The following is a 25993-nucleotide window of genomic DNA, read 5'->3' as shown; positions in this document are numbered from 1 at the left end:
GCGTACGTGACACCCCAACCAGGTATAGTAAGTACTACAATGCGCTACAAATATTTTTATTCATGCCACAAAGACTAATTGTCACAAATGCTGGCTTTAAACTGAGAATCCATACAGCGTTTATAGTAAGCATGTGTCATTAGGCCTGTTACTTCTAATAAGTGATTATATCTGTATTAACAAGTATGGCTAAGCAAGAGAGGCAAGGGGGCCAAAATAGCCCAGTAGCTGGAATTTGGACTCTGAGCAAGGGAAAGGTGGGAGTATGGTGGGAACATATGAAAGGCTGTGTTCCTCCTAATCCTCAGCTGCCATTGCCACAAATCAAGATTATTTTGAAGGATTTTGGAGAAAGGTTAAAACCTATTTATGCAGTGTCCAGGCACTGAACACCTGTGGCACAGATGATCACAACACCAGCTCTGCATGTGGGAGGTGCAGAAAGTAACTCTACCCTGGTCAGGGGATTTACATGCCGTGAAGACATTTGACCCATTAGATCCTCCTAAAAGAAGAACAAGATCTCACTGACTTTTTGGGAAAATGGCTTCTAGCCACCACTAACGGAAAGAGGAGTCACCTTGTATGAAGCCCATTCAAGATGTCATCTGGAGCCATTTGTAAGCTGAAAATCAAGTTTTTTAAAGGTTATTTCATTCCAGATCCTTTCTTCTCCCTATTTATTGGATTCCCTGGATTTTTCCTGAAAATCTCTCAGAAGAACACAAACAGCTTTACATTTGGAGGAAATATTACACTCTTCATTGATCTGAAAAAAATGGAACCTTTTAGAACTGTTTCCAAAGGATATCCAACAGTAAGGCTGAATGGAGCTTCAGGGCCAGCTTTACACAGTCCAGCTTAATTTCTTTTAGGACCTGAGGTTATGACAGCAGCTAAGTAAAATAAACTGTTTTTATCATCAGCTATGTAGCACATTTTGAGAGGTGATATCTGTTTGCTTTTAAATATCTAATGTAAATTATGGGTCAACACAATGTGCCTGAACAGCAGGCCTTGTCCTCACTCAGTACCAGCAAGAATGAAATTCTTTATGAAATGCCATTTATTAAATATCATAGCATAGTTTTATCAAATTAGGAGTTAGGAATATAAACAACTGTAACAAAAAGCCTCTTCCGAGGTTTTGTTCCCAGGTAAGCTTTTTCTAAAGGCTTTAATTACACTGGTACTGAAGGAACAGCTCTTTAACATCCTGTATATTAAGCCATTCTTTTTCGATTAGCATTATTCATTTCAACAAACTACTGGTGACATTGCCAGACAATGTTTTAAATTCATTTATTTCCTCAAGGCTTGCAGTTGCAATTGATTTTTTACCGTGTTCAGCAGAAATTTCCCTCCTTTTTCTCCCCTTCTCCTGATCTTTCAATGAGGATTAATAATTTACCCACACATTGATCATCTGGCTAATCTTGCAATAAAAATCAGTGAAAAAAGAAGAGCAGTATCTCATGTTATACTGGACACCATGTAATGCTATATTAGGCACTAAAGTGATGACACCTCAGGTACCGATGTGCAGAAATTTCCAGTGACACACACATCAGCTACATGAAATTGTGCTCTCAGTTAGCTCCAGCCCACTATGAAATCTAGATTACGGTGAAGGCCATTCCATTTTGTGCAGCATTGTCATACTTTCACAGTGCTACTCAAGGTCTGAGGTTTTGTTTTCTTTTTAAATACCCGCATTTTAGATAGTTATAAAATAATATACACTTTATTCTACTAATTAGGCAGCAGGAGTGACCAGATGGGGACTGCTGCTGCTAGAATAGAGAGTTAATGCTAACGTATTTGCAGAGCTAATTTCTCTTTGTGTTCCACTGGCTGGAGAACATTGTGCAATGATATATTCAGAATGGAGCTAATGACAGTTATCTGCTGTGTTATTATGATAGTCATTTATAGAGTTCAGACATCAAGCACTAATAAAAAGTTCTACCTGAAAAAAAGCTTATTGTGCATTTTAATTATAAAGCACTAACAATTCAGCAGCTTTAAATTCAGCATTTAATGGTTACCTCCTGATGTGTTTACTGCTTCTAAAAGATTTGCAAAATTATTAACTTTAATAATAATCCTGTAAATCTGAAGACTTCCTGAAATACTAGATGAGCTATATTCTCAAATAAATAAACTCTAGGCCAAAAGCTGAGCAATTGGTCAGACCAGACTATTTAGTTGCTAGGGAACACTGTTAAATGTTAAAACAAGAGAAAAAGGAACCTAACTCTTTTGAGTTGTGGATCTGTTTCCTTAGGTTAAGAAACCTTCTCCTTCTGCTCCTCCTCCATAAAACCACAATAACTACTGTTATCCCCAGTTCTGAACTTCCCAGTTTCTCACCAGTCTTGGGCCCAAGTTTCTCACAGCTAACTCTATATGCCTCCTGGTCAAGGGAAGGGTTATATTCTCCTTCCTTTTGCAGGAAAGAAAGCTGCAGAGTCACTTTATTAGTGCCAATTGCATAGTTGCCATTCAGCCCAGTTATTTCATACACTGAGCTCTTTTCACGGATAAGGCCACATGAGTATTGATGACTCAGATACAATCCCACCCCAAAGGAAAGAGCTGCATTTAGCAGGTGAAATAACGAAAGGGCTTCAAACCCACAGGCTATGTATTATGTATCAGAGCAGTCAGAGCAGCAGTTTTGGTGATGTAACATCATTTAAGCCAGTACCTCAGCTACTACCAGCCATTACTCACATTTATCTGGCCTATATTCTAACAGGGCTAAATGATTCTCCCGAAATTCAAAGCAAGGATAGGATTGCAGAACACAACCTTAAGCAGATGATTTTTGCACAGATACTGTGCAGAGTACATAACACTCCTTATATACTCTGACTTTCAGCAGTGGACTTAGTATTCAGTGATTCCTTTAATCACACAAACAGATAAGAGGGGCTGCCTTGCTGTTCCAAGTACATATTTGATTCAAATGAGAAATCATTTGACCAAAAGCTGTAGTTAGCTCCATCTCCCTCCTGAAAGCTATTTTGTCATGTTTGACTGGACATGCAACCTTAGCATACAAATGCCCTGTACACTGATCTGCCATTTATAGTACAGATGCTGACTACTGGAACATCTCAAATAAACAATACCAAATCAGGAGGCTGAGCAGTTACTTGTAGGCTTCAGGCTCCCAGAAATACAGTAACTTCTGATAACTGTAGCTGTAAACGTACAAGACTTGGTTTGCAAATTAGTTTGAAAGCAAACATCTCACCCAAAGTAACCAGCACTCTCTCATGACACTGACACATTTGCTCATATAATAGTGGGATGCAGTAGAAATCAGAATGCTGTAACTTCAGGTAGGGTGACTGTTGCTCAAGAAGTGATCTACAAATTAAAATGCTGATGCCCACAGAATAATTGTTTTATAAAAAAGGAGATAGGAAAGTTTTGGTGTGTTCTTAAAAGCTAGACTGGAAGTATTCCATTTTCCTCTCACAAGGAACTATTTTGAGTTAAACTGTAACAAGACTGGAAGAATGTGACTGCTCAGGCATAAGAAATTACTACAGTTTATCTAGACATAAGACAGTCATTATATTAAATGGCACACTCCCTTCTCAGAAGTTGATTCAAGTCATTTGAACTTCGGGGGGGGGGAAAAAGGAAACATCTCCACTGCATAGTAGTTAAGGAGGAAGACTTTTAGAGGACATGAGGTTTACCTGTTAATTTAGTAGAATATCAGCAATTATGAACAATAATCTGTGGGTTTTGGTATCGTGAAGAACTTCCTGTTTGGAGATGAAAAAAACACCTCTCAAAGTTGCAGCTGTAGCTGTAGGACAACTGCTCAGCAGTTCGATTCACCAGGGGTGATGTGGGATCAGCATTTCAAGTGAACTTGTTAAATTGCTTCAGTTCAGTCAATAGAGGTAAACTGCATTCTTATTATAATTTATGTACAGCCCACATGGCCATTCAAACGACAGCTGTAGAATGCATAGAGCCTGACCCAGATCATTTGAGGTTTCCCTGCTTTCAAGAACTGAGGGGAAAAAAAAAAAAAGAGGGATTGGCTTCCCCCATCACTTGTCTGTTGTAAGGCACTGATATGCAATAGCCCACAGGAAATGAGTACTCTCACACAGCTCCTCTAAAGCAAAGGCAGTCACAGCCAGGGGCTGGCATATGTATGCTAGGGAGTGGAGGAGGGACAGGAAGCAATCAGGAAGAGATGCTGATAAAAGGAAAGAGCCTAACAACTGTGAGAAAAACCTTCCTGCTCCTGCAGAGACAGACTGCAAAATGCTAGACCAGCGGTTTCCCCCCAGCCTCAAAGAGCAGTTTCAGATTGTTCTGTGTTCAGCTTATTCTGCTTGTATCAGAATAAGCATACAGATCAGCTATCTTAATTTTTTTCATACTAGTGTTTGCTGTGTCCCCTCACTGTGCTTACATCATCATCATATTTCAACTTTTTCCTCACTTAAGTAAAGAAAAATAGTTCTTAAACGTTTTTGTTTTGTTTAACCCTTATCTCCCTCTGCTTCAGGCAGGCTCTGGCTTTTGATTTGGAACCCAAGCAACTAAAAAACCCCTCTACTAGGAAATACAAAACTATGGATCATCACAAAAAGAATATACCAGTCATAAGTTACCACAGTGTTCTAGATAATATTTCTCCTAGCTCAGATGATGATAGTTCCTGCACACCTTTCAGCTCATTGCACCCCCTGCAAGCCAGTCTGTCCCACCAGAAAATTCACTGTTCAGCAATAAACATTCAGAAACACATGGAGAGGTTCTGCTATTGCATCCAACCACGTACAACTGTACCATCTTAGGTAACACGGCAACAGAGCACTTAGATAATTAACTGTGTCCAAAAGCCTTCTTACAGAGGATTAGGTCTGTAAAATTAATGAATTCTGCTTGCTTCCAGACAGTCCATGCAAGCAGCAGGAGAAAATAAACGGCTTTGCTGCCCACGTCGGTTTGGAAAGACCAGATTTATGTGTGTGATCATGCCACTGGTGACAGCTCTTAGCTTTGCCAACAACCTGCAAGTCTCATTCATTTCAGCTGGGCTGACAGATGCTCAGCTTTACTAAAAGTCTGTCAATACTGTTTTCCTACCTCTGCTACCTGCCCGTGACATCTCATGACAGAATTTGACATCTTATGACAGGATTTTTCTGTAGGGTGGGATGGTATGCAGGGTGGGGACTGAAATAATAGTTTTAAAGTCTTCACAGACTGTTTTCCAATGCCATTGTTAAAGGAGTGTAAAAGCTTCAGAGGGACCTTAACTCTTCCCTTCTTGTTTTTGTCTCCCCTTTTCTTGTCCCCACCCACTATGTTAGTCAGGCATTTATTTTTAGATAAAGAACAGATAAGCAGAACAATCCATTTCAGAGGAACACATCTTCACCTGTCACCCAGCTGACTCACTGTGAGTCTTGCGTCTTATGCTGCTGACTATTCAGCAATGAGCTGATCACCCGGACCTACCTGACAGGTAAGCCACAGCTCTAGTTCCCAAGTCCAGGCTGCCCACTTTATGTCTGTGCATGGGCCAGTTTCATTAGGGCATACTATTAGCACCCTCCTTTGGGAAGGTCCTTGGAAACGTGTTGGCATAAAATACTATAGATGGGATGAATAATGTGTTCTACTGTTTCATCATCTTTCTCAGGAGCTCAGAAGCAACTCTCTTGCAGCCTGACAGAAGAGCATAGAGCCTTGATGAAAAAGGATGAACCTTTGTGTTTTCCGTGGCCCACCCACAGCCAGGCTAATTGCTAGGGGGCAGATGGAGGGTAATGAGGTGTCTGCATGCAAACCCTGCCTGCACACTGAGAGGGACCCTACACCTACACAGGCAAAAGGGCCGTGGCACATCTGGTAGTAAAAGCAATTACAAGACCTTTTAAGTTGAAGTGTTAGTGGTTTAGGACTCATCTTGCACACAGAAAGTCATATCTCATCTCAGTGTAGCTGTGGATCAAAACCAGTCCATAGGTAAGCGTACAGCACCCATCAGCAACATTTAAAGCTGTGTGCCTCTTCCAAGAAAGGGATTTTCCTCCTGGTTATCTTCCCCTCCATTGCCCCACAAGGATATCTTGAGAATGTAAGTACAGATTTCCTTTTCCCCCATGATAAGGTTGCAGTTATGGCTAAGTTCACAGCTTAACCCTCTTATGACTGCAAATTTCTGATTAAGGGGAATATCTGATCCATTTGGAGATATATTTATGAGAAAGATGCTAAAGGCAAACATACACTATTACCATCAAAAGTCATGTATTACACAGTGTTCCAATTAAAAACATCTCAACCAGCAGGCATTACTATCCCAGCTCACCCTCAAAGTGGCTGTATTTATTCTTGTATGTGTGCTTTTCCCCTTGTAAGGCAGGATACAAAATCCTGTCCCATCCCAAATCAATAGGCCCAGCTAAAAGCTGGGTCTCACTGGGAAAGAGTTCAAAACATTTAGCAGTGCTTTCTGACACTGCTACTTGCTGGAAAGGCAGTCAGCTGTGGGAAGAGGTAATTCCTCCACACCTCTGGGAATTCAGCCACTGCAGTTTCACTCCTGCTCCTCATATGCTCTCAAAAGCCCCACGAGAATCACGCAGCCTTTGGGCATAGAGTTTACACTTTAATAAATTACTATATGAGACAATGAGTTGTTTGGGAAACAATCAGCTTTTCATTACTGATTGTGTCATACACAGTGCAATTGCCACAGCCCTGGTCCTCCACTGACAGCCTCTAGGTATGACTGTCAGGCTGCAAAACGGCATGAAAATGCCTACAGAAATATGCTGGCACCTCTCTGTACTTACCTTGGCTGTGATAGGGAAAGAAAGACCAACACTATTTACATGAGTGAAACTAAACTGAGGTCATGAAGTGAGTTTATTTTTGTGGGCAGGAGGTATTTTAGGTTGTCTTTTACTTGCTGGCTTTTAATAATACTGACCAAACATCCTTCTTGGCAGCTACTGCCCTGTTTCTGCAAAAGGAGTTTTGAAAAGTTCCTCTCATCCTCATAGGCCTTAATACTAAAGGTAAATGCAGCTCTGTCTTCCGAGAGAGGGCTAATGTGCAGAAGAACAAGGGAGATCAAATGATACAAAACTTCACAGGATGAATATGAAAAAGTATAGTTAAGATTTCAGAAGCTCACTGATTGACTCTGAATCATGACTCTTGCAGAGATACCAATTTTGTACCCACAACTTAACAGACTGTATTTTTCAATTAAAAAAAAAAAATCCAACACGCTTTTAAAAGTAGTGTAGGTGGGTTTTTTTCTTTCTTTTTTCTTTTTTTTTTTTTTTTTTCCAGTGAAGCAGACCTTTTGTTTGCATTCCACTTGTTTGTCTGATTAAATCATTCTGGTATTACTTTTAAACACTGTTATGTAAGTAACCTCTCTTGTCACTGTACTGCAAAACAAGCCTTCTGCAGGTGATTTGTGGAGGAACCAAGACTTCTCTAAAGAGATCTGAACATTCTGGAGCAGATTTGAGACTGTCAGAAAGAACACAAAACAAAACAAAACAAAGAAAACAAACAAACAAAAATATAAAACCCCCAAACCAAAACAAACAAACAAACCAAAACAAAAAAAAGAGAGCTACCAGAAGTTACACAGAATTATCTGATAAGAGAAGGATAGGTATGGGAAAATCAAGTTTCCTGAAAACCATCCAATGTTAAAAACTTTTAAGAAACCGAGCTAATTCAGATAATAAGGGTACTCAAGTGCAACACCTTGAAATAATGTTTTAAGGAGAAGGAAGAAAACAAGGTAGATAGGAGATAAATGGACTCATCTGTGACAGATGCACCAGGTAATTAATTATTAAATCAGTTGCTGTTTGTCAGCTGCAAATGGAAGGCTTCTGCATAATTTAAGACTGTATTTTAAGCACTATCGAGTCTTCTGCTTGACATATCGAATTTTTATCCAATTATTGCACCCCCTCACAGGAGGGGACACATATCCCTGTCTTTGTCCACTTTTAACACCTGACTTTACATGTTTACAAGCAGTTAAATGTTTATTTTCTAGAAATATAATCTATATTCTCATTCGTAGTTCTTCTACTCCCTTCCCCTCAAATAGATAGCATCACTGAGGCCCCTATCAGCAGAAAAAGAGACAACACTGTACAAAATAGAACTGGAAGCTCATTTAAGAGAGACACTATTGCCATTCATAAAAATATACCAACCAGAACAGTTTTCCTGAGGCATTATCCATGCCAGCTTGTACTTTGAACTGGTATAATTTAAAGTCCACACTACATTCTCTTTATTCACACCTAGGTGCAAAGATCCTCTACTTTGCTAGTCAGAGTGTGCACATGACTGCTATTTTCCTGCCTAAACAAGCTTCAACAAGGTTTTTTGCACACTTACTCTGGAGATGGTCAAGGGCATGTTGAAGTCCTTGCCCCCTTGCAGTCGGAAGCCCCATGGTCCAGGTCCGTTCAGAGTCACGCTGTAAGCCATTGTGTGCTGCTTTCACCACACAGCAACAAGGCACTGCAGAACACAAGGACGGGGTGGACAGAGAGAAGTGTGAAAAAAAACAGAATGAGAAGAGGGAAGAGTTTTACGTAACGAAAGCAATTCTCTTTCTGCCTTGCCTGTTCAGTCGTGCTCTGATACCACCTAAGAATAGATGGGAGCTATAATGCAGATGCTGATATCCCAGCTGAGCAGGGCCCATAAAAGGTTTGTAACCAGACACCTGCTATGCAAAGACTTCATGACTCAGAGGTCTAATATAGTCCTCAGGGAAGGGGACAGATCTTTCTAGGCTCCTGAAGCCCCTCGTTCTGCCCAGTTACTTTATGGACAAAACACATGTTTTAATAAAACAAGCAAGCAATATCCAAGGCTAAAATCCCAAACACCCAAATCTCTTCACTAACCTGTTAACAACTACAGAGCCATTTTTAAATTCTGCTTCAGCACATGTTTATTGCATTGTGACATGTCATATTCTACAAGCAAGTTCTTTTTCCATAGATCTTACTATATGCAGCAGGAGAGGTACCAAGAAAGTGTTTAACTTCCTTTGCAATAGTTTGTTAAACTGAAAAAAGTTTTAGTATCACAAAAAAGCCCCACAACTTCATGTCTGGCTCTTGGTTCCACAGCCCTTGCTTTCTCAAGGGAAAATTAAAATTTATTCTCTCTGAATGCAGAAAGATGTATCATGAGATACTTCTAATCAGCATTTAATTTCTGTGGCAAAAGCATAGTTTCACTACATACCTGTCTCATCATTTCAATACAAGTCTTCTAAAGGCATGACACTTAAATGAAAGGCTAAGAATACAAATAGTTAGCCAACTGCTTTCTTAATTTATTCCTTGGTTTTTTCATAGTTTATATTCCAGTTCCTAGGCATTTCCATAAAACTGTAACCCTTGTTCAGTAATGCTGGATAGCAGTTCTGCCTTAGATTGGAAATCGCTAAAATGCAGAGGACGTGAGGGAAGAAGAGAAGCTTTTGGCAGATCTACAGATATAAACCAAAAAATTCTGCTCTCCCCTTTCAAGTCATTAATATGTGCAGGAACTCCAGGAGCCCTCTCCTGTATCTCCACATTTATCCTCTTCATCCTTCTTTATATACATATATATCCTTCTTTATCCTCTGGTTAGAAAAAAATTGCCATTGTGTTGGGGTGGGGCGGTGGGGGGGAGAAAGCATGAGTTCTGCTCTAATAACCCAAAAGACAACCAAACCCACACAGTGCACTAGAGTGAAGCAGCTCAGCTGGAATGTTGATAGCAGGTCACTCTGCCAATACACCTGCCTTAAAACACGGTAAATAGCTGGTGGCGAAAGGGCAGAGAGAGCAAACACTACCAGGAACTCAGTCTTTATCTGAGGAGATGGTCAATAATTTTTCAAAATCATGAAGCAATAAAGTGTCTGCATAGCATTCACAGAGTCAGAAAAGCCATTTGTACAAGGGAATAATTAATCTCGGCATGGACTAAACCATATAACCATATCACCATATCTTCTAGCCAGAGGTCCACATTAAACCACAGCATTTCACATGGATTTAAATGGAAGTTACATCAAGCCAGTAGAACTGGCCCAAACCGAAAGTAAGGCAAATAGCAAGACACAGCTTGAGAAGAAAACGGGGTTTTGATGTCTCACAAATAACTCTCAGGTACATTTACATTAAGAGGATTTATAACCTGTCCTCTAAGAGTCCAGAACCAGTGATGTTTGGATGATGACTTTGAGGAGAGACAAAACTGACTTGTTGGACTTCAAATGGCAGAGTTTCCTGGCCTGCCAGTTTATCTAGTACTGAATTTTTTTTTTTTTTTTTAGAAAGTCACATGCACACCCAAGTTTGAAGGTAAATTATCATTGCAGTATTCATTTCCTTTTCCTAGGAATTGGCTGCTGGTTTAGTGTCCTTTCTTGTCTCCATTTCAAGGGTTCAGGAGAACAGAACTCCTTACCAGGAGTAACATAAACACAGCAAGTCATGGCTTCACTAGTAAAGACAGTATCACCTAAATAGGTATTAGAAGAAAAGTTACAGTTGTATGGACTGTGAATTCTGTGCATGTTACCTTCTGATACCTAAACCTTCAGTCACTCATAGAAAAAAAAAATTAAATAAAGGGGAGGAGGGGAACAAAACCCAGAACAGAATAAAACCGCACAGCAGGCTGCACAGAGCTAAGCATTAAGAAATAGAGATGCTGTTTAATCAAACACTATGTGCTTTCTGTCCTACTTTCACATCTATAACATGCCATTCCCTTATCAGTTTAGGACATCTGAAAGGATCTGAGAGATCCTTCAGGCTGGGTGGTGTGCTAAGAAACTAGAGTGGGAATCTCATTAGGGACTCTGTCATTTGAATGAAATGTTAAACTAAGGTCACTTGTTCCTACTCCTTTGGTTTCTGTCTGTGTCTGCATGAATGTTCAGCATAGCTTGGCACTTTTAAGAGGAAAGTGGAGAGGATATGCCAGAGTCCTGGCCAACATTCCCCTTCAACGTCACAGGACCACAGCTCTATCACTACCAGGTGCAATTTGGAGAAAAAAATATTCCAATTTTCTTTCTCTAGGTCTCCATTAGTCGTTTCATTCCTGTGTCTGTATCCCCTCTGCCTGTCTGGAGAAAGCTCTGTGCCTAATAATGAAGTTACAATGCTACAGAAGCTCATGCTGTAGTCACAGCTCCATTTGTTAGGGACATTTAGCATAGGTCTCACCTTCTACAGACTTTCAGTACAATGAGCCTCTAAATAAGCTGGTGATCCACCCAGATGGCTCGTTCAACCCCACCCTGTTTTCAAAAGTGCAGCAGGTACAGGGTCATCACAGCTATCGGCACAAACCTCAGCAACACCTTCTGGGAAACCTGAGGTTGCAATAAACTGTGTGTACATAATAGACAGTCCCCTTGTTTTTCAGAAGCTTGTGATGTTTAGATTAGCTTTTAGTTGCTTTACATAACTGCCTGTTAGACTGTTCCAAAATTCATTTTTGTTTGCTCTGATAACAGTATTTTGTTTCTCTTGGTGTGCCTTCTTCCCTACATTCTCCTGCCATGTCAAAATCCATGACTTGCTCATAGCTCCCTCCCTTCAGAGAGAAGCTATGCTGAGTCAGTGAGGTCACTGATGTAAGGAGTGACATTTAAACAAAAAACGTACTCCAGGAGCAAGGTGACATTTTCTCCACACATATCAAACCGGAGAATTGTCCAGAGCTCACCAGGTCCCGCCCCTTCCCGAGCTATTCCCAGCTGACTGATGGGAACAGCTGGGCGGGAGCTGGATGGGCACCAGGCTCTAGGGGAGGGGAGAGTGCCATAACCTCCAGCAAATGCCTCTGAGCCTGAGCAGCGCCGTCCTTCCACAGCTGCATCAGGGATGTTACACTGGCGGAAACAATCCCCACGTGCTGGGAGACCTTGCTGTACACATCACAGCGAGCCGGCTTTAGGAGAGCGACGACTGCATGCTTGGGAGTGCACAGCCATGGAGTGAATGAAACCAAACCCACCCGTGTCAATGCTAAATAAAGGTGGGAGGAAACCAGTAATGGAAATTCCAGTTGTTAAAGCTGCTACTACTTCACGGAGCTGGCTGCATTACTCATGGGTTATATTTTAGCTGCAGGGGTAAACGTGTGCATAGAGGAGCCTTGAATTGCTATTACTGCAGCAACACGGTTGTATCACTCGTATCATTAAGGATTTCAGAAGCAGATTGCTTGGAGTTTGACTTCTGATCTGCAATATACTATGCATCTCTGGCTCATAAAAAGAGGCGTACGAGGTCATGGTTTATGTTTTTCTTTTGGGCAAGTGAAAGACTTGCACTCCACAGGAATAAACTATCATTTCCTATTTGATAAAAACATATTCAACATTCCGGGGGGGTGGAGGGGAGGACAAAAGGATAGTCTGCCTTTGTTTCAGTCTCCCTCACCTGAAGGGGTGGCAGTATGAGGAGGCAGCATTTGGCTTTATGACAAACATACACTTTTTATCCCATGGATTCCTGCACTGTCCCCAGTATGATTATCTACAGTCTTTCAGAACAGTGGAAAAGCCAGGAGAATGGAGCCTTGAAGAAACTATTCACTACACTGATGCATGAAGAAAACCCAGCCTTTCAACTGGTTGACTGATACGTGCAATCCTAGAGTTTTCCACAATTTTGAATTAACCCAGTGTTAATTACATTTCATGTAGAATCAACAGCTGTATTTGGGGAGAGATCTTCATCGTGATCCACAGTACAAACCAGCACATATTTACCACATATCGGCCAAGCAGTGCTAAAGAATTTGGAACTGACACTTTGGAGATGTAACAAATTTTTAACTTTGCATTCCCACCTTGCCAATGTCAAACTGAATATAAAAGTAATTACCAAGAGTAAAGATTTTTTTTCCCACAAGTTCAGCACAAGTTCAGTATTGCTTCCAAAGTAAGACTATTCTACAATGCAAAAGAGCTCATTGCAATCCCCTTTCCTTCACTGCTGAGCTCTAAGTTGAGCTAATCCTCCTTTTACTTGTATGTACAGCTTTGTTTGACCTATTGAATCAAAATCCTTCAATTCTCACAGAACTTAGTATTTCTGAATTCCTTTTAGTCCCTTTATCAAGTTGTCCTAAGTCCTGCATTTTGATCTCTCTCAAGAAGCTAAATTTTCTACCACACTTTGCTTCACCTCATTCTACTTTGCCAACACATTTCTAATAATGTGCTTTGTTGGGTTCCAACAAAGGCCAGTATTTCTGGGGAGATATGCTAGCACAATATAATGACAGAATTTTATTTCCCTTCCCTGTAATACAATGCGTTCAGAAATGCAGCTCCAATGTTTCCTGCTTGCCTGTTTGCTGCTATCACTTTACCAGTTGATTAAATTTGCTGTTTACCCTCCCCTCTAGATCCTTCACCCTGACTACTTGCACCTTTACAAAAAAATTGTATTTCGCACTTTATTCTCCTACTACATGGCCTTTTTCCCCTGCATGCCTGTCCACTACTACAAAAGATTTGGTATACAACACAGTGTAGTCAGAACTGATCTTTAAAAGATTTGAAAAATTTTTGGTAACTATGTTAAACTGGAAACCTGCAGACCCAAGAGAAGAGAAGGACGCCAGTTCAGACGGTTTGCAAGGACTTAAGTGTATGCTACTAAGTTCTCGTTTTATCAGCTTTTCAGTTACTGTTTTTAAAGGCAGTCACTACACCATGTGACACTTAACACTTCTATGGCACCCACCTTCCCAAGGTAATAAGATTTCTTTTTAAAGGTAAAGAACACCTAAAGGTAAAGTACCTGTTGTTTTAACCATCTCCTGTTTACGTATGTAACCACAGCGCTTAGGTTACCAGTTTTAAGTGACAAAATGTATCAACAGCAGCTACTGGATTAAAATGCAGAGCTCAGCTTCCAGTACAGGAACTTGAAGAAGAAAAACAAGGCTGTCAAATGCGTTGCCATTCAGTTTTCATCATGCTTTTCCAACTCTGGGCTGAAACCAGGAAAGTTTACAGCAAGCCTGTGACTACTGTAATTTGTGCCTTGTTGCAGGGAATCCTAAATGACTGTTTTCCCTTAGAAAGGGGGAAACAGCGAACGAAAAAAGCCCAACCAAACCCCGACAGCAGACCCAAGAGCAGCTACAGAGGAGGCTGCGTGCGGGTCACTGTCAGCTCCGCAGGGACCAGGGGCTGAGCTTTGCCATCGAGGTCACAGCACCTCTGACAGCGCTGGCTCCAGTCCAGACAGCCGAGGTTGGGCACGGCGCAGAGAGCGCTCAGCAGGGCTTAGGAGAGGGATCCTGTGCCATCAGCGTCATTTGGCCATCGCAGATTCCTCAGGGGATCGCTACACCACTCTGATGTAGCGCTGTGCACAAGATGACAAGGCAGCCTCCCAAACGCCTCTCCCGCTCACTTCTGCCTTCCCAGCGAAGGCTTTACGGGGTAACAGTTTCCACTACAGAAACTCCGTGGCCGCGGCGCACCCACCTTGCCCACCTGCGGCGTCCCGAGTAACCAAGCGGTCCCTCCGGGCCGCCCCCTCACCTCCGTCACCGCCACCGCCACTGCCGCCCGCTCCACCGCCGCCGCTCTGCGTGGGCCGGCGGGCACGGGGCCCGCCCCCGCGGGAGCCGCGGCTGCCGCACCCACGGACATCGGCCGGGCAGCGGGGGCCGAGGGGAGCGGAGCCCAGGGCAGCGCTGAGCCCGCTCGGCCCCGCAGCGAGGGCAGCGCCGCTGCCGCCCCGGTGGGGCTGTCACAGCGCCGGGGGCCGCCCGAGGGCAGGGGCCGCTCCCCGGGGCCGCCGCGCGGGGGCGCCGCGCGGGCGGGGCGCGCTGAGGGGATTTGCCGCCGCGGGCGGCAGCGCCGGGCCCGGCGAGCGAGAAAGCGCTGCCCGCGGGGTGTAAATGCCCGCGTGGGAGCCGGGAACACCGCGGGGCCGCGGTGGCGGAGCGGGAAGGTGACCCAGAGCTGTGGGGAGCGGCAGCAGGTATCCCGGGGGGCGGGCGGTCCGCGCGTGAGCGCCCTCAGGGAAGGATGCGAGGGATGAAATGGCGGCGGGAGCGGGGGGGCTGCGCCCGCGGGAGGCACCCGGGGCGCTCGGGAGGGCGGCGCGGGGAGGCAGGAGGGGCTGCTGTCCTGCCCAAGCTCAGCACAAGCTCTCCAGCGTGTGCTTTGATGCTCTGCGGGCTCGGAGCCCGCAGCCTCCAGCCCTTTCGCCGAGCGAAACCGCTGATTTCACTCGTTGCCTCGTAAGAAAAGTGGCAGTGGGGTTGTTTAGCCCCGCTGATTCACTGGTGTTGATAGGTAAAGGTCGCTTTAACTGAGTGAAAAAGTTAAAACCGCGTCCCGAGAGGAGACAAAGGGTTTGGAATTAAAAAAAAAAAAAAAAAAAAAAAAAAAAAAGAAGCAGCAAAGCGAACAACGTAACTGCCCCCCAGGATCCCGATACTGGGATGATTTAAGATCCTGAGCCTTGCGGTGCGTTCACATGGCTGCCGAGTGCTGTCAAGGACCAAGCATCCCGCTCCACACATCCCTCTGTTCAGTAGCGCTAAGTGGTGGTTTGGGTTTCTTTTTTTTTAATGTTAAGCTTCACGAAATATTCTCCAGGAATGCAGCTGTTTTCTCAGTGCAATGACGGAGCCGCTGCTTTATGAGTTTGTTAACAATAAAAAAGAAAAAGACTGTTCCCACGCGAGAAAAGGAAAGATGTTCCCAAGCGTCAAAGCGCTGGGAACGCGGGCGGTGCCCCACTTGAGCCCCCCTGGGATTTGCACAGGAGTGAAAATTCCCCGGGCTGGGAAGAGGCACCGCGCTGGGCTCCGCCGAGAATCCCGGCTGTGCCGGGCTCGGGGTTTGCTCGCCGGGCGCTGCCCCCGGTCAGCACCAGGGACAGGGCGGGATCCGCGCCCCGGGCGCTGCGCGGAGCCGGGTCCGCCACGGCTCCCGAGTCCGAAAGCTCCTCCCCGGTCGTGCGCGGGAATAAATCCAACCTCGGCATCGCTGAAATACGCAGCCGTTTTGGCCGCTTTTTCACCTCCAGCCTACTCGAAAGAATTCAAGTTTAGTGCTTCTTGTCTTATGGAACCTAAAGTCTCTTTACTCTTGAAGTACTGTGGTACGTATTAAGTGGGCTGTTTTCGTCCAACACACAGCGTGCACAGACCAGGCCAAGAAAATATAATCTGAATGATTTCTGTATTTATATTTGGCCAAAGTTCATATTCATGTGGATTGTAACAATGATGGTTGCAAAAATGTTCCATTGACGAGTTGGCTCCTGTGCCCAAGGGAAACCTTTTTGCATCTTGTCAAACGCAATGTCATTGCTTTCCATGGAACATTAAGTTACCAATAATTACCACGAGACAATGCAGTTTATGTGAAGGCAACATGCAAATAGAGCAGATCAGTTTTACCACGCATTATGAAAGCAAAATCCTTGCAGCTTACACCCTCCCTCACCACCCCTACAAAATATGACAAAACAGAAATAATGGGATGGTTGCTGTGGAAGGAAGAAAAGCATCCCACAGAGTAGTGCACAGTCAGTTTTATAGATCACTTACTTCTCAACAGGATAGTAGATATCACCTTTTCCAAAATTTGTTCATAGCTAAAATTGTGAACATAAAATTATATATCTCATTAGGGAAAGAAGTGATTCTGCTGACAGCAGTATATTCACTTTTAATAAAGAAAGCAACTAGAAAATTGATTTTGAAATGGGTGTTTGAAGATACTGACACCTCAGACCATGGAAACACCAAAGTATTTTTTTAGGATTGCTTCTTATTACAGTTGTCAGAACTATGAACTAATGCCTCTTAGATTAGTCTTGAGGCAGCAGTGAAACTGTATGGTAAAATATAGGAAATTTACTGAGATCAATTTATTTAAACTTTGTGTATCTTTATTCACAAATGATGATACTAACTCTGTTGGTAATAGATATTTCTATATCTACCAATTAATGAACATAGTGGATGTTTGCAGGGAGTAACTGAGGTGCTTTTCAAGTAAGAGATTATTTGATCCTGAAGTTGGTATAACAAAAGACCTAGATATCTTCTCCTCTTCTGGCTGAATGCTTCAGGACTTCGAGAGATATTTAATTTCTAAGCTATGAATAATGCTCTAACTGTTATGTACAGATCCCTGCTTTGCAAGTTCATACCCTTTTTGCATCAAGGCTGTTTGATTCTCTTTAGGAAGATTAGTTGGAATCAAATAAGGGCAGAATATGATTTGAGTTTCTGTGGTACATGTCTAGGCACCTCTTCTGTGTGCTCTGTAATAATTTCACCATATGCTGCATGTGCATTTAAAACCCTCCTCAGACACTCAGTGGGATGTTCAAGGGGTAGGAGTTCTGAGTGCCAGAGGGTTTTTGCAGTGGGATATGAGTTAAAAAATATAAGGATGAAAGAAACATGCTTTCTTATCCTTGAAGTCTGCCGTATCTCTTTGTAATCCTTTGAATTTCTCACCGACTCTGAGAAGCCCTCTTTGAATAACAAAAGCTGCAAAATGACCACAAGCAACCTGTAAAGCAGCAGACGTGATGACTAAGGCTGGCAAACACAATCCAGATGGTGGGAAATTATGTTTATTTTATGATGATCTATTAGATTATTCGATTCTACATGTGATAGGGGAAAAAAAATAATTTTGAAGGGCTTATACCTGAATCTTTTTACAAGGCCTTCAACAACCTGTTTTTCTGCTGCCTAGCAAATGCATCAGCAAGGATGACTGGAAAAGGGCCATAATCCTGTTCTGATAAGTGGCGGATCAGATTTTGGTTTTGTTTGAAACAGGATGAAACACACGAGCACGTCTGTTGCTCATTAAGTCACTGTCACTCAGGCCAAGGGAACTTGAAAGGATGAGAGTTCTACCTGCTCAGCACTCTCCAAAAGAGCCTCCAAACTCGTTCCCACAAAACTGTGCCTGCCTTTTGGAGGGACAAAATTCTCTGTCCTGTTTTTCTAGAAAGCAGTAGTGACAGCATCAAACTCATATTTTAAATAATGTTTCAGGAATGCATTGCTTACCTACCAATGGCCTTGCAATAGTTCAGTGAAGCATCTTCAGGATCACCTCTTAGAAAAGCTGAAGGCTGAGACTACACTGGCCAGGCCATCCTGTGCAAACAATCCTATTTGCCTTCTGGAAAGTAGCTTACTGGTAGATTTAGCTGTCCATTTTCCTCAGTGACTCACTCAGTGTGATTTGCTTTTGACCCATGAGTTTCACTCCAGCCTGGGCAATTTCCTGTCCTGGGAAATTCAGATGGTTTTGTCAAGGGCAAATTCTGGGGTTTCTGCAAGTCCTTCTCCCAGTCCTTTGGCCTTTCTTCTAATCATGATCTGATCTCCCCAGATGTTTCATTTACTGTTCAGCCTCAGATCAGTCACAGAAACATTGTTTTCCATGTAAATAGGCCCTAATTTTTCATAAATTTCTGCATTATGGTTTCATTAGGCTTATGAGGTATTTTAATAAGTTGTCTGCACAGTTTGTTTGCAGTAACTTTAAACTGAAGGAACAACAACCACGGATGGAAATTTAAAAGAATGATTGATACCCAACAAGTTCTTCCTCCTTGGCTACCTAAGGGTTCCTCACCAGTAATGGTGTAAGGAAAGTTAGCATGGAAAGTACATCCCTGCAGCACGAAGTGTGGATGAGCTTTCTCCCGGGATCTGATCTCATTCCCCACCCAGCTGAAGGGGCTACAGTTCCAAGCTCAGAAACAAGCTGGTGATGAGTGTGGCTTTTGAGAGCCTCCTCTGAGTAACGAGTAACCAGCAATAAGATGCTACCTTTGCTTTGGAGGGGCTGTGTAGGTGATGTTTCCCAATGTGACTGTTCAGGCAGAAGTGCTGATGTTCAGAGGAGAGCAGATCTGGGCTGCACTTGCACTGTCATTCACCCAAACTGTAACAGCTCCAGTAAACGAGGCCCTTCCATTTGTGATTGTTTATTGCCCAGCAGTTCTGATTGTCACTGACCTTTGCCCGTGCTGTGTAAGGGGGCAGGAGATGAAGGGGTCTGTTCCTGCTGTCATTGGCAAATGAGTGGGCAATTTGCAAAACAACTCACAGTTTTCACTTCCCTCCTGACAAAACACTAGAAGGAATTTCTTTAAAATCAGGACTATAGGTATGTCCAGTTAACAGTCTGATTCACATGGATTTGTGTTTTGGCATTGCCAAAAAAGCTGCCAAAGGTGTCTAATACTTTGGATCTCCAAAATTATTTTATTTTGCAGAAATTTTACAGAAAACATTAGGAAAATGTAGCAAGCACAGCTCAGATGAGAATCATATTTTTAGAGTGATTCTACTTTAGTAATTTTACCCTTGTAAGATAGATATTCATCATTCTCATTTTCAGTTTTAGGTAGTTTTGCAGAGTTCCTGAATTTGCCCACAAACAAGAGCAAACAAACATGCAAACAGAACAGTCAAAACATCAACATAGAGATCAGTAAAACATTGTGAACTGCAACTCTAGTGTTACTGAAACATAAAAGAGAAGGCTGTCCATGTGGTAACCTCCTTGGACTGTTCCTGTCATTACCCTGGGCTATATTATTACCATAACATTCCTAGGACTGGGTTATGGCAGGAGGTAATTCAAGATGGACTGTCAACAGGATGAACCCCAGCAATGCTGCTTGACTTATAGCCCTCATTGCTTTCATGCTTGGGGCCAGTCCAGCCTCAAAGTGCACTGATCTTATATAGAAGAAAAGCTGAAATTCTTCTAAAGTTTAGTATTTTCACTTAGTTTGTCTAAATAAATGTTGGGCTCTTAATTTTGTCTCACTGTTCAACTATTTATATCAAGGGAAAGGTGAATCTTTTCCCACCTGTTTCCCTGGATATCTCTCTGCATCTCTCAGTTGAAGGCTGACTAATCCATCATTGCATCTTTCTTAAAACAGCACTGCTAATTTTCTGTTTGAGTGTGGAAAAAAGGTTACAGGTTGCAGCAAAACTTCCCTAATTTGGCCTTGCAAGCGCTCCAAGAGTAAATTATATACCCTTTTACAGATAAACCTGAGCACTGCACTAAACTGAACTGCCAAGGTCACAGAGAGAGTTAATGCCATACTCTCCCCCAGAACTGACTGGCTGATACTTACCCCAAGCAGTGTCTGCTGAGTATCGGTCTGGTTCAGTTTGGTTACTTGGTACCTTCATCTGATGATTTGTTCAGTCGAGCCTATTGAGTTATTGAAACAGTTTCAAATGTGGCGTCTGAAGACCAGGATAAACTTTGCTGAGGAAACTGTGAGCCAGTTGGCTCTTCCAAATGAGGGCTTAACTCAAGCACCACTTTTCCTTGAGCACTAAAATAGTGTGTGAGCATTAAAATACACATTCCCAGAACCTTTTAAAAGAGGTGTTTACAAAGGGATATATTATTAGATTATCCAGTGAAGAAAGACTGCCCACCTCACCTACTTAAAGCAGAATTATCAAATATTTTGCTCTGCTGCTGATACATTCACTGCATCAGAGCAGTAAAGGAGGAGGAAAACGACCCACAGTTTTCTGAGAATTTTTAATTTAATTGTAAATAGAACATGTGAACTGGCTCAGTGGCATTTTTCACAGTGGCCTACAAGTAATGTTTTGGCCCCTTTGTAGTTGCAGGTAAAGATAATTATTTTTAAATTAACTTGAAAAGTTTGTTTAGGGTCAGCCAAGCTTTCCAACTGAATTTCAGTGGCCTAGAGGAGGATCAGTGGGATACAAATTCCGGATCCTATTTTATAAGTAACCTGTTTCAATTCCCCCATCATTTAAAGTAGTGCACGACTTAACAAGAACAGAGCTCCCAGGCAAGTCAACAAGAATGTCTTCTTCTTTATTCCATTTATCATATTTTGTTACTCAGCCCTTTCCTTTACATGCTGGATATCAGCTGTAGGGAACAGAATAAAAGTTCCAGTCAGGATCTTTTTTCTTTTTATGAACTCTTTCAAATTGAGATCAAATAAAGTAGTAACAGTCAAATTATACTGAAGTCAAATAATTCTGCTGGAACCAAGCCACTGGCTCTGGGAAGGGGGAAGCATAGAAAGACAAGTGCCTTCATGTTAGTCAGTGTTGAAACAGAAACAGTATAGGGTCTTCTTGACTTGTCAAATTGACCAAGACTTTGAGTGCAATGTGGTGTAATTTGCACTGTAAATGTTAATAGTTGGCAGTGTTGCATTAGTACTTGGGCTGGGACTTGCAAAGATTTTCAGTGGCTAAAGTTCAACTGAATGTCCTTTGCTCTAGAAGAATCCTTTTTCAGATCTCTGTCTCCAGTCCTGAGAGCTACGAAACTGGGGAAGGAATACTAATATTGTGAAAATCTTAAGCAAGCAGTCACGAAGACACAAAGCGCTTATTAGAGGGTGTTGCTTTATTGCCATGGGCCTTTTTGCTTTGTTTTATCATTTTTCACTGGCAAAATTCAGAACTGATTTAAGGTCCCTGTGAAGTGGTTTAACTGCCAGAGAATTTTGTTCAGAGAATTCTCCTTGAATAATGGATGAGAAATTACATCTCTCTGAAACTTGGTTTCCACCAGGTTCCATTTTGTGTGGCTGAATCCCTGTGCTGTAAATTCTTACTGGTATCGTGTCATTCCTACCTGTATGGCTGTTCTGGTAAAACATTTGGCCTTGACCATATTTTGACTAAAGAAATATCCTGATCTTATCTAAACCCAAATTCCCAGGTTTCCCAGAAATGGTTTCCGGTGATGTTGGACAGTCAGCTGTGTTATTTTGAAAATTCCTGCAGTAATTTTATTTTTAAAAGCTGGAATTCAGGCAGCTCACACTATTGCCATGATCGTGAACTGCTTTAATAAGCAATTGTCTTTGTGCTGTGACCCAGTAAAAATGGAGCAGGTTCAGCTGTGAAGGGGACTCTCTATTTCAGGAAACAGCACAGTGAAGGGAAGCTGCAAAGTGCAGCTCTGTCACGTGTACTGTGGCCTTCTTAGCCCTGTCTCTGAAATCTCTGTGGTCTGGCTCCTGAACATGAGAAAAAAATCAAGGATGGCTGAGCCAGTGAAAGCAGCAAGGTGAAATCTAACACAAGGGGGTAGCTCTGAGTTCCTTTTCTGGTAGTGGCCCACAATGGGAAAGAGAATGGCCTGTTTGGTATGAAGTTGCTGTGTTTTCCAGCATTTTAGGATTCCCCAGTTTATTTGGGGTCACTTTATTTTGATGCAGTGCTAATAGGTATCCTGAATTGTGTTTTCCTCTTTGCTTCCTTTGCCTTTGGGCATATTCTACCATGGCAATTTGAAGTAAAGCAAGAATGAAAGTGAGTGTGATTTATTGCAATGGGGTTTCATATGAAGTTCACATCATATTTTTCCATGTTTTTAATTTCTATAAGTGAAATAAATGGTATCTACAGTGCCCAAAGAGAGCAGATTTTACTGTGTGAAATTTATTTCTCATCTAACTGAACATAATGATCCCGAACCTGAAAGACTGGTGTGGCTTTTTCTTTTTCAGAGGAATGGTTTTCAAAAGGACTCTTTCCAGTGAATGTGATGAACCACCGAGCTGTCTGATGCTTCTACCTCAGCTCTGTCCTTCATCAGATTAAGTTCTCTTCTTACTTCACTGAGCAGCAGCAGAAAGTGAGTTTTAACAAGTGCATCTGGAAAACAGCACTTCAAATAAGATGTAGCAATACACATTAAGGGTTCTGCCACGTGCTGCTGTTACTCAGAGCCTTGAGCTGAGGACAGCAGCATCAAAAGTGTGCATATTTTAAAATCACAGTTGGAGGGTTATTATAAACCCAGACTCCATCTGTTTGAGTGTTAGGGTGGAATCATGCATAGATCTTTTAAAATCCAGGAGGGGGCTGTGTTTAATTAATGCTGGTTTTGGCACCTGAGGGCATTGGGGACTGCTTGGAAAGGGGTACTAGAATAGTGAACTAGTGAAAACCAGAAGATGGTGATACTGAAAGCAGGGCTGTCCCTGGGATTTGTCAAGGAATGCTTGACTGGAGGGCCTGTCTGGTAAAGGGAGCTGAGTCCTGGGCTTACAGGCACTCAGGAGATCAGGGTTTCAAAGAGCAGTGGGGTGAGAAACAGCTGATCCACAGCAGTCCCTCTTACCCAGGAGAAGGTGAGTGAAGGCCTTCCCTCTGGCCCTGTGGATTAACTGGTGAAGAGTTGACTGTCACACGTTATGGGTAGTAGGGAAAATGAGAAGAGTCTGACACTTGGGAAATTTATTAATGTACAGTTCCATAGAGTTAGCAGCAAATAGTAGTCTGGAAAAATATTTTTAAAATTCAGTAACTTTTAGTACTGACCTAACATACTCAACTTCTTTATTCCACTTGTGTGACCTAAGGGGTTGTATAAATATTTACACACATGACTAACTTTAGGCATCTGAAAAGCAGTTATACCAATCCAAAGGGTGCATCTGGGTATGTGTAATACATCTGTGAAGTACTGGGGCTTTTGAAGGAAATGCTGTTCCATTAGAGGTACAGTCAATTTTTTGTATCCCTTTGGGCATGGCACTATGTGGGTAGGGTATGGATTTTTCTTTCTATTTTTCCAGTCAGTGGAAAACATTATGGCAGTTGTAAGTATCCCCCCAAGTGTCCCACAGCTTATTCAGGAAATGTCCTTTATGAAATTTTGCATTGGAGAGCTCGTGCTCTACAATGATGTACTCTCAGATTTTTGGGTCTGTTTCCAAACCATCTTCTTTTCCTGAAAGGGGTCAAAAATATCTTTGGCACTAAATCTACATAGATACTGCTGTTTGTGTAAGTTTAAAAAGAATAATTAAAAAAAAAGGAAACATAAGAGTAGGGAACAAACATTCACTGTAAGAGGGGTGAATCTCTTTCCATTCTTCTCAGCCTACTATTTACCCCCACTCTCAGGTGAATGCTAACCTTGATTGGCAATTTCATTGCCAGAAGTGTTTGTAGGCAATATGTGAGCCAAACACCACGAGTCCAGCTTTGTAGTCTAGTAAGAGATTCTGACATCTCTATACATAGTGAGGTGAGCGTTTTCCTCCACTAACGTGACTCCTGCAGCATTTGCTTTGCTTTTGAGCCAGGTACAAAGAATTCCTGAGCTATGTCTCCAGCAGAGCCCTGCTGCTGCCAGAACTGCTGTAACTAAAAGAAGCATTTTCCTACAGAAGAGAGAGAGAAAAAAAAAAATCTTCTTATTACTGTTTGTGGTTTGTATCAGACTGTTAAGGCTGGATTTGCTGTGGAGAGACTTTTCTGGCTTTATTAAGCTTACACTGATGTTCTACTCAGTCTGTTGTCCATAGAAGGGAAGTAAATAGGACAGCTTATGAATTTTGACAACTGTGAAGTTTGCGTAAGATTGAAAATGAGTATTTAGGTTATAAATTCGAGGGGGTAAGGGGGACACAGGATTGTGTACAGGATTGTGGCCCATGTCTAGGGTTGCTTGGAATGGCACTATTAATAATTTATTTATTTGTTTTAAAACTGCTTTTATATAAACCTATTTATAACACAAGACTCCTCGCATTCCTGTGGCACTAACAACTGCAAGGCTACAAACACAAGTGTTTGAACTGAGATACCTGTTGCTCAGCCACTGAAATACCATTGTCCGACACAAACACTGCTTTGCAGATGAGGGTCCCACTCAATAAAGCCCTGTGGAAATAGTGGTTTCAGCAGCAGAGACAGACAGTTGTCCTGTCAGAGTTACAGAGGGATCACGGGATAGGAGCCACATTGCAGCGCTTCTCAGAAGGGTCTAAGGGCAAAATGGCACCAGCCACACTCAAGAAAACAGGCACACATGGATTTACCCATGTTATGCCCTGGAGCTGTAGAGACACCCGAAAAACATTGGAAGTGTCTTTGGTTATTTCTGAATGTCCAGCTTGCTGTTGGTTTTGCATATCAAGTGAAGAAAAATACTCTTTGCTATTCTATCTTACCTGGGAATGCATGAAATGTCAATACGCAGTGTCATGGGCTATGATGATACTTTTTAGTTCAGTGGTAGATGTAAAAAAGTTTCCAAAAGTATGGAAAGTGAGGCTGTAAGCTGCCAAAAAATAGGGACTAAGATCCCTGGTTGTATGTGGACGTTGGAAAGATTGGCAACCTGTGGCTGCTGCCTTATGCAGTCCTTCAGTCCTGACTTGGAGCAGCCTTCTATTACACTGGCTCTTGGCACCTTCTTTGCAGGTCCAGCGGTGGTGACCAGTAGCTCAGCAGTTTTGCAGAACTGCTTGAATGATCAGACCAAACATCTTCAGTTGTGACCCAAGCCTGAGTTTGTGCCCCCATGGAGGGGCAGAGCGTGTCTGTCAGCTCCCAGCACTGCTGCTGCCTTTGCCAGCAGCCTGCCCTGGGAACAGCTGCTGAGCTACAAAAGGCCAAAGGGAAGTTTTACCCTAGTCCTGTCACACCTCCAAGTCACTGGAACACGTCCAAGTGCATGGTAAACTACAGGCAGAACTCCACTGCAGAACAGGCTGTACAGCTGACTTTAACTGAAACGTGAATCATCTCAGTCCCAAATTATTTTAATCCAATCAGTCATCTGTGTTACAGAGTGTAAAGAGACAGCAAAGCGAAGAGAGTGGCTGCCAAGTAGAGGATACAGGACACAAATAAAACTGCTAAGATGAGATGAAATATGAACTAATAATGATTTATTCCAAATGCCGCAGGGGTTACATGTGAACCACTTGTAGAGACGTTCAGGTGAGATGAATTTTTTAGGCTTTCCCTGGAATGATTTTTGTAGTCTCAGCAGAGTGAAGGGAAGGCAAAACTGTTAGTTACACAGGGAGTACACACAAGGGTTTTGAAGTGCTCACAAACAAATTCTGCCTAA

General features: G+C 42.5%; 1 protein-coding gene and 1 long non-coding RNA gene across 5 annotated transcripts in view; one reads left to right on the top strand and one right to left on the bottom strand.

The window, feature by feature from the left end:
• LDB3 (LIM domain binding 3) overlaps nt 1-14626 on the bottom strand; it is a 117605-nt gene extending 102979 nt beyond the window's left edge. For 3 of the 4 annotated variants that reach the window (XM_027895959.1, XM_027895960.1, XM_027895961.1), the window contains exon 1: nt 8434-8656. In XM_027895959.1, coding sequence (XP_027751760.1) covers nt 8434-8526 — 93 coding nt within the window. In that variant the 5' untranslated portion in view covers nt 8527-8656. Of the gene's footprint in view, nt 1-8433; nt 8657-14572 lie in introns of those variants that run through there. The other variant, XM_027895958.1, reaches the window with a different exon arrangement.
• Nucleotides 14627-14943: 317 nt separating this feature from the next.
• The window catches only part of LOC114063579, an 18715-nt gene continuing 7665 nt past the window's right edge, over nt 14944-25993 (top strand). The window contains exons 1-2 of the long non-coding RNA XR_003572582.1: nt 14944-15074; nt 22629-22756. This is a non-coding gene — a long non-coding RNA (uncharacterized LOC114063579). The remainder of the gene's footprint in view (nt 15075-22628; nt 22757-25993) is intronic.

This window comes from Empidonax traillii, unplaced genomic scaffold (genome assembly GCF_003031625.1).
Source record: "Empidonax traillii isolate 1590-97213 ecotype Southwest subspecies unplaced genomic scaffold, ASM303162v1 scaffold475:size860808, whole genome shotgun sequence".
Taxonomy (NCBI): domain Eukaryota; kingdom Metazoa; phylum Chordata; class Aves; order Passeriformes; family Tyrannidae; genus Empidonax; species Empidonax traillii.
This window is presented reverse-complemented; position numbering and strand designations above follow the sequence as displayed.